General features: G+C 40.6%; 1 protein-coding gene across 3 annotated transcripts; it reads right to left on the reverse strand.

Moving 5' to 3' along the window:
- Positions 1-613: 613 nt before the first annotated feature.
- LOC133479870 (antizyme inhibitor 1-like) lies at positions 614-12,159 on the reverse strand. Of its 3 annotated transcripts, none has more exons than XM_061777377.1 (12): positions 11,920-12,159; positions 10,462-10,583; positions 9,566-9,769; positions 9,255-9,428; positions 8,905-9,077; positions 6,205-6,339; positions 5,965-6,046; positions 5,567-5,641; positions 5,264-5,429; positions 5,039-5,157; positions 1,528-1,742; positions 614-1,462 (listed from the first exon to the last, which is right to left on the reverse strand). In XM_061777377.1, the coding sequence occupies exons 3-12, from the start codon at positions 9,665-9,667 to the stop codon at positions 1,348-1,350; spliced, it is 1,356 nt and encodes a 451-aa protein (XP_061633361.1). In that variant the 5' UTR covers positions 9,668-9,769; positions 10,462-10,583; positions 11,920-12,159; the 3' UTR covers positions 614-1,347. The 3 variants fall into 3 exon arrangements, with proteins under 3 accessions (XP_061633361.1, XP_061633360.1, XP_061633362.1); XM_061777376.1 differs by lacking the exon at positions 11,920-12,159 and adding an exon at positions 11,157-11,431; XM_061777378.1 differs by lacking the exon at positions 11,920-12,159 and adding an exon at positions 11,157-11,422 and having other exon boundaries at positions 5,039-5,154.
- Between the last annotated feature and the right edge of the window lie 2,553 nt (positions 12,160-14,712).

The raw sequence follows: 14,712 nt of genomic DNA on the forward strand, positions 1-14,712 counted from the left end.
TCGGGATGGGAGGTGAATAAATCAAAATCAGCATCATCTTTATTTGCCAAGTACGTCAAATAATTTGTCGCCGGTAGTTGGAGCTGCTCTAGTACGACAGCAGTCATTTGACAGAGAATACTTTTGAGGCATAAAAACACTGTCACTGAGCAATAAAATGTTACCAGTAATATGGTAATACCGATACATTAATTTTTTTTTGACAATTGTGCAAAATGATGCAGAGTCCTCTAGCAATTTAGAGCAGTTTGAAATGACTAATAGAATAGTCTGGTGCAGTGACCATTGTGGAAATGGCACACAGACATTTATGCAGTTTAAAGTGACTAGTAGTGCGATAATCTGGAACGTCAATTGTGCAAATGGTGCAGATACTTCTCAAGGACAGGCCCTAGGTGTGAATGTGATTGTATCATCTGTGTTCTGCAGTTGTCCTGCAATCAGTCCAGGGTATACATCCCTCTTGTCCAAAATGTTTTGGCTCCAGCTCACCTGTGATGCTTATGAGGACTAGCTGTTTAGAAAATGGATGATGGTAAATTTTCTATTCTTTGAGTATTCTGACAAAATAACAGCATTACAGCAAACCACACCGACACATATGGGCAGATGGTTGATTTTACCATGTGTTTATTAATTTTGACAAGCAAAGCTGCAACTATTAACAGGCTTCAAGCAAGGAGACAATAGGACACTGCAATTAGACATGACATAATCTTAAATATTTAACAATTCGGCAAAAACTATGAAAACAAAGTGAGGTTTATTGCATTATAAATAACCTATAACATATTTGCAGATTCCGCCACCCACACTTACTTTTTCCATTTGCAGGACATGCTTGTCTAATAAACCGGCTTTCTTGTGTGACATTACATGCCAGTGCTTCAGTGGTCAATGAGGCAGCAAAGGGCAGAACTTAATCTTGCACCATTGCCTATCCAATCAGGCTAGCGTAAGTGTTCATGCAAACCGTGTACTACACTGATTACACTCTTAATGACTTCATCAAACACATCAGAATCTACTGTCCTGTACAGAATCACCAAAACATTGCTTTTAAATGTCAGCAAGTTCTCTTTAAACAAAATATACTATACAGCCAATCAAATACAAGATCTTAAAAACTGGTTCAAATGTTTAAATACATTGCTCAAGAAAGACACATCTGCAAGACTGGCAATGAAGACAATGACTTTATATTATATTTTAAAATTACTATTAATGTAAACAGTAGTTTATGGTCAAGGAGTCATCCATTTTGTTTCATAACGAGCTACTTCTGTTCTACCAAATTCAGCCTGGAACACTGATGAGTTACAGAAAGCAGTATCAGTCTGGTGACAGCTAAGCTGGGATAGAAAGTGCCGCATCTGTTAGGCAGGCATTGAAGAAATATGGGACCAATGAGAAGTTCTTCAGTGTTGCTTCCTGGGTGATCCCCAAATCTTGCATGTCAAACCTAGTGGAGGATGAAGACGAATCACACATTGTAAAGATTTACTGACACGGAAATTTAGTCCTTACCAGTCTCTAGAGGAGACAACGTAGAATACAGGTGGTGTGGATGAGTCAGAGGTGCCAAGAGGCTGGCCGAGAGAGTAGCCCCCTGCGTGGCTGAACATGAGCCAATCTCCAATGTTGAGCTCGGGCAGCAGACAGTGCTCCATCACCAGATCCAGGTCATCACCAGAGGGGCCCCACAGGCTGCTGCTGAACACTGGACCTTTGGAACAAGTGTTCTGCCAGCATACAAAGACAAACTTTAATTTGCATTTTAAAACACTCCAAATGATGAGCTTAGTGGGTTAGAACTGAACTTTTTAAACATAAAGGCCCTTTCACGCTGCACTTCCATAAATACATTCATTGCGTATGCGCTGTTTCAGCATAGCGTCATGCCATGGAGGCCGGCGGTACAAAAGATGGACGCCTGCTGCTGCGCCCGAATTGTAAAATGTTTAATTCGTGCAGCGGCATACTGTGACGACATCACGGTGGGATAGTGACTGAGAGATTTAAGAGTGAAAACAGCAAGATATTTTGGCATAGTTCTACAAGGAAGAGTATGGACGTAAAAAACAAATTTGAAATCTGTAATAGGGTATATGCGTAACCTACTTCCGCATTCGGCAAAACAGATCGAAGCACGGAAAGAAAGAAAACACAAATTTAGCTTTGGCTTCCAACTATGTCATCAACCTATAGTCATGCTCATTAGCGCAGCATGCATAGGAGGTCCGCTAACATGTTTTCCGGGTTTCGTGACATTCCGCATATACCGGATTCATGCTTTGTTCCAGTGTCCTGAGCTATCGAACACGAGACAGATGACGTAATATGACTTGGTAAAAGAGAAACTGCTCCCTGCTCAGCCTGGCGTACACCTCAAAGCAGTATTCATGGAGCTGTAGCTCACAGACGAGCATAAACTCCACCAGATGCTGCCGGGCCATTAGAATCGGATGAACCCGCATACCCTCCTTTTAGCTGCTGCTCGTCTCTTCCCTACTTCTCTTTACTACAAGCAAAGCCATGGCTTTCAGTTGATACAAATACCCGAGCTGTGGTCTCCTTTAAATCAAAACCAGCAGGAAAAGGCAATAGGATACTTCCTATTTGGTTGCTTTACAACTAGGGGTGTCTTTGAAATTGGCGTGATGTCCGCAAAAAAACCAGTACTGGATCTAAAAATCTTATACAAGCAGTCCATTGCATTCTCCGCTCCAGCACTTCTATCCAATAGCGCCCGGATGGTATGGAGAGCCCACGTGATCACAACAGCAGCTTGCTAAATTGCTCCCATAGCAGCAAGGAGTAAGAGTGAATGTTGCTTACTTAGTCGTTTATTGACATTCCAGTTGAAGTTCACTGTAAAACTAAACTCATGTCACAAAAGAATTGCACCTATTGAATCTTCAATCATCATGAAGATCATGACTACTTCTACTTGGTGACTGCAAATGTGTCTCATTGCGTGCACCACATGTGCACAACAGGAACAGGATCCTAACAATGAAGGCACACACAGAGAGCACCTCAAGACTCACTGCATGATTTCTATCTACCACGGCATTGTCGATAAAACTACACCCCAGTTGCATCAAGAAGTTCAAAAGTTCATTGCCGCACATGTGGAGAAAGCAAACGCTGTTTCCACCATATACTGAATTGAACCATATACTTTGTTATTTTGCACAAAAATCGGTTGCCGCATAATTTTCTGCCTTGAGGCAATAAAAAGCAATTCTGGTTCACCATCTGGCGTCTCAGGAGGGGAAAGCAGTTGACCACCAACACTGTATATAGTGGGGATAGGGCGCTGTTGACCTCGACTCGGGACGTTGTGAGTCGGTGGGGAGAATACTTCGACGACCTCCTCAACTCCACCGACACGTCTTCCCATGAGGAAGCAGAGTCTGTGTCCTCTGAGGCGGGCTTTCCTATATCTGGGGTTAAGGTCACCGAGGTGGTTAAAAATCTCCTCGGTGGCAAGGCCCCGGGGGTGGATGAGATTCGCCCGGAGTTCCTAAAGGCTCTGGATGTTGTGGGGCTGTCCTGGTTGACATGCATCTGCAACATCGTGTGGACATCGGGGACAGTGCCTCTGGATTGGCAGACTGGGGTGGTGGTCCCCGGAGGGTGTGTTCCAACTACAGGGGGATCACACTCCTCAGCCTTCCTTCAGAGAAGGGTCCGTCGGGAAGTCGAACCTCAGATTCGGGAGGAGCAGTGCGTTTTTCGTCCTAGCCATGGAACAGTGGACCAGCTCTACAACCTCGGCAGGGTCCTTGAGGGTGCATGGGAGTTCCCCCAACCTTGTTACATGTGTTTTGTGGACTTGGAGAAGGCGTTCGACCGTGTCCCTCTGGGAGTTCTGTGGGGGGTGCTTCGAGAGTATGGGATGCCGAACCCCCTGATACGGGCTGTTCGGTCCCTGTACGACCAGTGTCAGAGTTTGGTCCACATATGCGGCAGTAAATCGGACTTGTTTCCGGTGAGGGTTGGACTCCCCCAAGGCTGCCCTTTGTCACCCATTCTTTTCATAACTTTTATGGACAGAATTTCTAGGCGCAGCCGAGGCGTAGAGGGGCTCCGCTTTGGTGGCCTCAGTATTGCATCTCTGCTTTTTGTAGATGATGTCGTTCTGTTGGCTTCATCAAGCAGTGATCTGCAACTCTCACTGGAGCAGTTCGCAGCAGAGTGTGAAGCGGCTTGGATGATAATAAGCACCTCCATAGCCCTAATTGGCAAGCTTGCACCGTGACGCCATTGTCCCTGCGTCCTACCCCGTGAAAACCAAGTGCAATGTGTAAAAGCCTTTTTACACTGCAAAGGGCAACGTTGATGGCAACAGAGGTGCGGTCATCCTATATTTGGAAGTGCTGAAGTAGCAGCCAACCGGGAAGTAAAATCGCACCATGGCAACTTGTTGCTGTCTTTTTTACAAAAGAAAGCCCTGCCGTTACTGATTTTAAGGAGGAGGAGACAAGCTGCAGAAAAAAAAGGATGAGGCTTCATCCCATTGTAATGGCTCATCAGAACCTCTGAGAGTTTTGGCTTGTTCGTGAGCTACAATTTTACCAAGACTGCTTTGAGGTATATTTCAGGCTAAAGCAGATTTCGGGACAAAGACAAACCCCATGTATTATAACTTCCTCCATTTTCCCCTTGCCGTTTACAGTACAACTCTGCCAAAATAGCACTCAGAAATCCCTCCGCCAGCCTCTCCCATCGGAGGAGCTTTTTGACATCACTGCGTCAACGTTCCAGAATCGAACATTTTTTTATCCGATGACGCGACGCTGAGCGTCACATGCCCTCTGCATTGACGTGACGCTTGGTGGCACATTAAAACGTGCTAACGCCTTGCCAAGTGCAGTGTGAAAAGGCCTAAAGCTCCTCAAGCGCTAACAACACCAAATTAAGACAATCAGCAGGAACCTTGTTTCTATTGTGCCTGTCCTTAATAACATGCATATTGAGGCATAATGAGAACTGAATAAATAATGTGGCCATATGATGACAGTGGGCTCACCGTCTGAAGATTGGGAGCAGTGATCACCATTTCAGTGAGTTTACAGGCAAAGCATCCATAGACTCCTTCATTCATGTAGTACTGGAACTCAGGCTCATCACTGGGATATGGATCATCTGCTTTGTGGCGAGATTACACAAAATATTATAGATACTTTCATCTTATAGTTGTGCATGCAAATATCAGTCAGATTTTTCCCTTTGGTGCCAGTGCAATGCCACTGACCATGTGCTTGATCTTGGCAGTCCTGCACCACTACCTCTTTAGAGATGATGTTGACAGCCAGGGTTAAAGCAGAGGACACAAAGTAGCTGCCAGGCTCCCCAATGATGGTAACTCCACTAAGAGGGGGGAAGTATTGATCCACCATAGACATGACTGCATGATTGATCTTGAAGAGATATTGACAATAAATGACTTCATATTACAATCATATTCCAAGTTGATTGTTAATGGCTATTGTACTTTTAGTTGGGGTGAGTTATTTTCTCAATTTTCAGAACAAAAAGGACGATGAGGTGTACTGACCAAGTCCAGCTGTGTGTCCGAGCCACCAAAACCGCCTCCTATGTCCAAGATTTTCATTTTGAAACCAATTTCCTCCTACAACAGACAAATATTCATAAATGTCTCACGAGCAGTTTTTACAATAAGCACTGACTATCTCTGAATCATTATCAGTGTCAAGTGACTGTGATAGTAAAAAAACAATACTAATGAACTGGTCAATAAGAGCAGAACAAGATTGTTTTCCTTGCTACACTGGTCTGTTTAGCTCCTCCCATAAAAGGTGATCTCAACTGACACTTTGGCTACAGTAACTGTGAGTGGCCTAATGTATGGAGGTACATTGTAGCTTTTTTACTTCAATTTATCAAGGGATGGTAGGCACCTTTGAATGCAAAATTATGATAATTTTTACTTACCGCCATATCAAAAACACAACGAGCATCAGAGATGGTATTGGTGTACACATGAACATCCTTGCATTCGTGTGAAATTAAGGATCTGAAAGGGGGAAAAAAAATTTGGTTTATGGTTAAAGAATCAAATGTTCTCATTAACTAGTGGGGGACTACTGTAAATTGTTGCATTCAAAAGTTATTGTGATGACAAACTGATCAGTATGATGTTCAAAAACTAGTACAATTCCGACGATACCTCACCTGACTCCCACCACCTCCACACCGAGCTCCTTTGCACTCGTCAGTAGATGTCGACAGTCTTTGAGCGAACAGCCAAATGACATGCTCAAATCAGTGTCCTGGATTGATGCTTCTGTTGACACCTGAAGGAGCAGCCTAAACGAAGGGATAATTAATTTGTTAATGATGCATTCTGTTCACAAAACCCTGCCTCCATTGAATTATTTTCACTACATGGAACATGGATGAGACAGAAAAACTAAGTGAGCAGTCAGGTTATTTCTTGAAATCTCTTTGCATGTATTATACAGGGATATAAAATTTTGTCCATATCGCACAGCACAATGCAGAAACATCTTTTGCATTATGATATATCATGATATACAGGTATACAATGATAATGATGTCAATGACAATATCATCATGTAATTTGTATTATTTAATTCCCTCTCCCAAGAGAATCGAATCGATGAGCAGTATGATAATAGAATCGGATCGCTAAAGTCCTATCAATTCGCATCAGTACTAGCCATGCAGTTTGACACCTTAATATCTATCCATCCGTTTTCTGAACAGCTTATTCTTTTAATCATTTGTTAATTTGTTAAAGATTGCATTTCCATACATGTTTTATATAAAAACAAATCCAAGAGTAAGTACTTACTTTTACTTCTATTATCTCTGAGGAAGTTGATGGTGGCAGAAAAACATGCTGGAAAATAATATTTGAACGACTGTTTGGTATCAGGAGATAAAAATACAAAAGCGAAACTTATTTTGAATAATGTCAGTCATTTTCTTTTTCCATAAGCGATGGGGTGTGGGGAGCTTGGGGGAAATTAAAATCTGATTTTTGGAGAAAATAATTTAAAGGATGGGATACCTGGGAGCATTTATTGGGTGTTAGCATCATTGATGCTAACCATTGTGGTAAAGGAGCACCAAATGTTGCTATAGAAGAGGTCCAAAAAGAACCATTAGCTTCTGTAGCCTGAACATAAGGCTGTTTTCTACCATGTTTGTTGTCACACCAATGAGCGTTGAGGGAGGCATGGATTGAGAGTTAGTTTAACAAAAGCAGCGTACTGTAGGGCTGGGTATTTTTAAGAACCTCACAATTCGATTCCATTTCGATTCATTAAGTTGCAATTCAATTTAAATACTTTGCTATCAGATTTATTTTCATGACCATGTGAGCACTTTTTGTCCCCTCACATTTCTGACAAAACATCTTAAAAATAAAAATAAATTGCACAATAATAACCTATTTGTGCCCAGAAGTACAAAATTAAAAAACATGACAGTTCTGTATAAACACTGAATAAGTGCATGTACACTTAAATATTTGTTTTCTCCAGGAAATTGTGATGAAAATAAAAACTTTGACTGGCACAGCTTACAAAAGACCTTAATTTTCTCTATTTCTTATGTTACACATTTAAAGGTGAATCCAAAATGTCAGCTTTACAAGTTGAAGGCACTGTCTTCACACTTGCTTCTTGCCAAGTTGCTTTGATCGCCATTTTATTGTTTTTTGGTGGCATGTGGATTCAGCAGAGCTCCTCCCATTGGCCAGGAGGTGAATGAATTCAGAGGATTTGCAGAATCAGTATCGAATTGGGGAGGGGAATATTGTGATGCATCGATTAAGTGATGTTTCTACATACTGGGAGTCCACATCGTGGCAGTCTGGCGGCATTTGGACATTTATGTACTCTGGGGAGACTCGGAAAGGGTCTTTTTTTTTTTTTTTTTTTTTGCATTGTTCAGATGGATACATTGTTATCCATGTGGAAAATGCCAAAATGCAAAAAAATAAATAAATGAAAAACCCCTTTCAGTTTATTTTCAATGTGGGTGAGCCCGAAAATCACTGAAGGATTATTACCACCTCTGGGCCACAAAATGATATCAATTGTCTGCACAGAATAACTCGAAGTAAGTGTCACTATTATACTACACTGTGCAATTTTAGGTCTAATAGCAAGCACTGACAGGAAGAGAAGGGAAATGGAAATGGGTGATTTCTTGTAGATGTAAACAACTTCCAAAAAAGTAGTCTGTGTTTTCACAATGCATTAAGATCATTCACAGCTGCTAAAAGATCCAACAGCTACATGTAAAAAAAAAAAAAAAAAAAAAAAAAAAAAAAGGAGCCTAAGCCAAATGCTATGCCAATAATTTTCCCTTAGCCAGAGTCTAATTGCTCTCGGGAGGCGATTACAAAGTCCTCCCACAAACAAGAGACCTTGGACGGTTGAACGTAAACAAGCTACTCTTGGAGTTGCAGCCGCAGATTCACTACAAGATAAAAGTTTGGACAACTTTTTGATTCAATAGCACTAGAAAGTGTGTCCAAACTTTTGACTGGTAGTGTAGCTTCGGATAGTCTAATGGAGCAGAAAGCTGAAAAGAAGCCTGCTTAAGTCAATCTCTAGATTGATATGTTGTGTTGTTTGCTTGAGAGCCATGCATGAGATGACAACAACAGTTAATACTGCCATTTCTAAATAGTTCTACTGCTGGGGTGCCAAGCAAAACCAAAATCATTGGTTTAATGTTTTGTATGTTTATTGTTTAAGTAACTAATTGTTTGTCTTTCTCCATCAACCGCTACAACAATAAATAATATCCTTTCAACCTGCCCTGGGATAATTTTTGTTATGCTTTGGCACTTAAAAAAAAATACGTACTCATCATTGTTTGTATACTACTTCTTACTTGGCATTCGGGTGGGAGCGTGAAATCTTGCGCAGCTCTGTTTCATTATCACACACCAGGAGGTCAATGCCAGTCTTTGCAGCATACTTGATTTGTGAAACCTGTTTACAAACTCCACTATAGATGATGTCTTCACAGGGAATTCCATGGCTCTGGACCAGATCAAGTTCAAACTGAAATGCAAACAGTGATGTTTCTTTAAGATATAATCCATGTAAACAACAGTAAGAATCCCATCCTGCAAGAGAGATTATTGAATGATTCATGTCCTGAGTCGATAAAGAGTATATGGAAAAGGATTAAATATTACTCTGTGAAATGTATTTGTGGAACAAAAAAAAAAAACCTACCTTGTTGCTACATATGAATCCAGTGCCAAGTACAGCCAATACTTCAATAACACCTGGGCTGCTGTTGCACCTGACAGGATAGAAGGGACGAATTTGGGCCATGTGTGTTCGCCAGCGAACATGCTGTCTCATTATAACTCCTAGGTCTGCGACAAAGAAAGCTTTCTTCTCAGACTGGGGAAGAAAACAGCTTTGAGTTAAAAAAGGGTATTCTGAATTCAGAACAAACAATATTTCTGTAAAAATAACAGTCGGGACTCCAGATGCATATGCAATCACTAAGTATGATGTGTCAAAGTGAGATCATTTACCCAAGTTTGTTCATAAATGTGATTGTCAATCACATCACAGAGAGATGTGCCGCCTTCCAGAAGGCCCACTGAAAAATGCGGTTCATCTGAGATTCCTTTCATCCTCTCAACCGTGTTCTGTGTCCAACAGGCATAAAGAATATGGCTAGTCCAAAGTAATGTTGCTCACTCTCGAGCCCCTGGGTCCTAGACTTATTTAACAAACTGAAAGACAATCAGAAAAGTCATGATGAGACATTTACATTTTGGGGATCATCAGTGATGGTTTCCCACTCATTTGCAGTTTTTTGTCATTTATCCAAGTTGACTTGAGTTGATAAGGACACATATTCTTCTGAAAGGCTGAGATTTGGCCACATGGCTTACATGCTTTACTGCATAACACTAAAATCCTGTAACTACTAATTAATTAGTAGTTACTTAATTAAACTACTAATTAAATAAGGACACATGCATTTGTTGGACAAGCTATCAAAGAGTCTTGCCATAAAATTACATGGTTATTTTACATAAGTGCATACAAGATTCACAGTGTACTTTGATATAAACAGCAAGTGTTGACACACACCTCCCACTCAAAATAAATAAACCAAGACTTAATGAAACCTTGAAACAGTTTAAAATAACCATCATTTGCCCACATTTCTATTGTGAAACTGGCATTCAACTGGTCAGTAGGCTAATAATTGCAGCACAAAAAAAGAAACATTGAAATTTTGATGTCCTAAAAATACCTACAGAAAAAAGAGAGATACATAATGTACAAAATAAATGCTCAAAATAGCTCCGTTTTGTCACATCTAAAATAACTACAATCCTGGGAGATGCTGCAAGTCTATTTCAATGCAGACAAAAACAATACACATTGAAATCAGTTCTGCAGTAAAACAACTTACATGGATGAGTCCTTGGGCGAACTCTTCCACTATCAACTAGGATCCCAAGGTGGCTCTGCGTTGAAGTCAAATGGCTCCCGGTACAGAGCCGCCCCTAGATCCTCTGGACAGTTATTATAGACCTGCAGTAATTCACATGAGGAAGAATCAAACACTGGCAGGGTAACATTTCAAACCAGACATACAACAATAATTTACCTGAATGCACATTATCCATTTTCTTTATGCAAATCATGAAAAGTCAATTAATCAACAGTGCAAAGTTCCAAGCTATCGCGGTCGTTTCAAACAGCAAGAGCGACGAAGTAAAAAGTGTGCTGTTTATTGTTGTTGTTTTTGTGGAGTGTAGTGGATTAAATAGTTTGTTATTGTCCTATTTAGTGACGCATCGTGACTGACGTTACTAACTTTAAATGAGCTATAATACATAGCGTATAGTCACAGTCAAAACTAAACATAACCATTTGGTCACTGACACATTTGAACAGCAACAGATTAGCATTAGCAATCTGACAACATAACGGACGTGAGGCATTATGTGCAGCAACGTGACATCATTCAAAATCGACTTTGTGGCATATGGTGAAATATTTAGTTTATGTTTTGGAGTTACAAGCAAACCACGCTGACGTTAATCACCCGCTTCATTCAAACGTATGCTAACAAACGAGCTGTAAACATGCGTAGCTACTTACGTTCGTTGGAAACCCAAACGAGGGGGCAGAACGCTTTTTCCTTTTGGGCGGAATTTTTAACAAGTGGTGGGATTACTAAAGGAGAAAATAAACACTGCCATGGACGTGGGGTGGATTAGAAACCAGCTAAATTGTGGCGGTTGCAACTGGAGCACCTCGATCGTAGCGGAAGTGTCAGAGGACAGCGTCACGGCACGTCAATGCTCTCATCTCACATATCCGGTTACAAAAAAAGATTTATTATAAAAAAAATCCATAATTTAAGAAAAAAAACAACCATAACGCCACAGATTCCGCTCTGAAAATCAGTTTAGGGCTCAATGACATTATCGTTGATTCTGATGGTATAATTACTTAGAATTGGCAGCAGTATGCATTACCATGGACTATTTCTACTACTACCCACCTTGGTAGTAAACAATAAACATTGCGAATGTATTTGGAATTATGTTCATACACATTATGTTCATCAGAAATATCAAAGCATTTCATGACATGCGAAAGGCAGACTACACCCTGAACTTTTTGCCAGTCACTCGCAGGGCACACATAGACACGGACAAGCATTCGTCATGAGTGGGAACTGAACCCACGTTGCCTTTGCGAATATTATATATATATATATATATATATATATATATATATATATATAATTGTAACTACATTGGTTAATGTACACTATGTCATAATTATCAAAGCAAGTTTACCAAAAATAATTACCAGCTTGTAAAATTAAAATTCAGACGTGAACTTTACGTATTACCTGATTTAAGTCTTCATTGTGTTTCCCATGCCTTATTGATGAAGATAAAATGCAAGAAGTTTGTAGATGTTCACTTTTCCCCCCCCCAGGAATAAAAAAAAAAAGAAAAAAAAAGAAGCGTTTTAAAGAAGTAATCTACCAGGTGCTGAGCAGATGCACGTGTAATTACATTTTTAATTTTTTAATGTATTTTTTATTTTTTTTTTGGTTAAAATCAGAATCGATTGACTTTCCCTAATTTGTTGCATCTCAGTTGAGTTCCTGATCTCTGAACATGCAAAGGTCTGAGGCAGTGTGTTTTTTTTTAGGGGGCAACATTTTACATTTGCATATGTCCCTCCTCAAGAGGAGTATGCCAAGGAAAGCTTAACTGCTTGTTGAACATGACAGAGGTCTCTCTGGAGCTTTTCGGACTCATTCTGACACACACACACACACACACACACACACACACACACACACACACACACACACACACACACACACACACACACACACACACACACAGGGGTTCCTTTCCTGTATTTTTTAGCAACTTTTCCTCAGGGTCACCCAATTTCAGATTGGGGATATCATGGAATTGTTGCCGGCACGGTGAGTGTCTGGTTAGAGGGTCTGCCTCTGAATTCAACAATTCAGGTGCCCGCCTGTGTGGAGTTTGCATGTTCTCCCCGTGCCTGCGTGGGGTTTCTCCGGCCACTCCAGTTTCCTCCCACATCCCCAAAACATGCATGGTAGGTTAATAGAAGACTCTAAATTACCCTTAGGTGTGAATGTGAATGTGAGTGCGAATGGTTGTTTGTTTGTATGTGCCCTGCGATTGGCTGGCGACCAGTTCAGGGTGTACCCCGCCTCCTGCCCGATGATAGCTGGGATAGGCTCCAGCGCTCCCGTGACCCTTGTGAGGAGAAATGGCTCAGAGAATGGATGGTTGGATGGATGGAATTGTTGCACCGTCCGAGGAAAATAGCACAGCATAAAAAAAAATTGAAATAATAGATGTACATCAGTGGAATACTAGACATTCCCTGAGATATAAATTCCCTGTTATACTGGACGCGAACAAAACAAGATCAGCTTTTGTCACATGAGTGATATATTTTTTTGTTTTGTTTGTTTTTTTCCAGGACGCCTTGCAATTGTTGAAGAAGTAACAACTTTTTCTTGGGCTGCAATACAAAAGCTGTTCCATGTTTTGTGTTTCTCTGACACTAAATACGACTCTATATGTACGAATGTCCAATCACACAAAGCATCTAGAGCTGCTTCCAGTGATGCAAATGTTTAATTTCCATTGTTTGGATCATAATAGTCTTCCCAGCTTCTGGGTATGCAGGCCATGTGTACCACCCACTGTGGGGGGGCTGCATTGTGCAGTGGAAATTCTTATTTGTAGACACTGTATTCCAAATAGATTAGCTCAGCCCTGTATAGACTGGCTGGAATGATCAAAAGGCAATTGGAAATCAACAATTCAGGTGCAAAACCTCTAAAATCAGTGACCCTAACATTCCAATTTGTGACTGTGTGGAGTTAACGTATCTCATTCATAGTATGAACGTGACTAACAAGTTAACACTATTATATTGTGTGGTCTTACATAACTGAATATTGTGTCCTTAAGTCACTCAGCAGAGATGTTGCTAAGTAAAAGAAACCCAAACAAACATTTCCTCTGACTCGTCTGAATATTAAGCAGGACTGTGTAAAGACACTACCTACATGTGCATGATAAATATTCCAAGGGAATGTCTATCTAAACGCTCTGCTTTAGGCTTGTGAAGTAGTTGTTATGAATGTTGGTGGATTTAAAAAAAAATAATTATTCTGTGAGTACAAATTAATTGGGCAGCTAGAATAAACTAGAAAAAAACTTTTATTTGGAATATTTTGCCGAGATCCCTGCGACTTGAAGTTAAATTTGTCCATACTCATTTTCAACTAATCATCAAACTTTCAGAGATTATTGTTTTGTGTCAGAGCAACAATCTGATTTTTTTTTTTTTATTCTAAATAATATCTGATCGCAGATGTCTAATGTACTGTAGGTGAAATTCGCCTACAGTAGTTTATTTTGGATTGGATCTCATATTTCCTTTAACAGTTTTACATTTAAAAAATACATTAAAGGTTTAGAGATAAAAGTGGTGTTTTTTTAAGGTTTGCCCTTTACCACCAGTGGTGTTCAACTTGCAATAACTTTCAATTGGAGCAAATCTTCCTCCATCCATTTTCTGTACTTTTTGTCATCATTTAGCGCTGGAGCCTGTCCCGGCTGACTTTGGGCGAGAGGCGAGGGACACATGGGACGGGTCGTCTGTCAATCACAGGGCACATAGGGACAAACAACCATTCACTGTGACATCACACCAATGGGAAATTTATCGTCTTCAATTACATGCATGTTTTTGGAATGTCGGAGGAAGCCAAAGTACCCGGGGTAATACTCGGGGAGAACCCGTAAACTCCACACAGGAAGGCCTGAGTTGAGATTTGAGCCCAGAATCTCTCACATGTAAGGCAGCCATGCTAACCACACCCTCACTGTGCTGCCTGCAACAGTTCACATAAGTATTCATTCCATCTGCTCTAAGTGCTAGAGGACTCTGCATCTTTTTGCACAATTGTAAAAAAAAAAATTTAAAAAATTGTACTGGCATTACCAGATAATTAACAACACTTTATTGCTCAGTGACAGTTTTTCTCAATGTCTTTATGTCTCAAAAGTGTTCTCTGTCAATTGACTGTCTGTCGTCGTACTGGAGCGGCTCCAACTATCAGAGACAAATTCCT

This window comes from Phyllopteryx taeniolatus, chromosome 6, assembly GCF_024500385.1.
Source record: "Phyllopteryx taeniolatus isolate TA_2022b chromosome 6, UOR_Ptae_1.2, whole genome shotgun sequence".
Classification (NCBI taxonomy): Eukaryota; Metazoa; Chordata; class Actinopteri; order Syngnathiformes; family Syngnathidae; genus Phyllopteryx; species Phyllopteryx taeniolatus.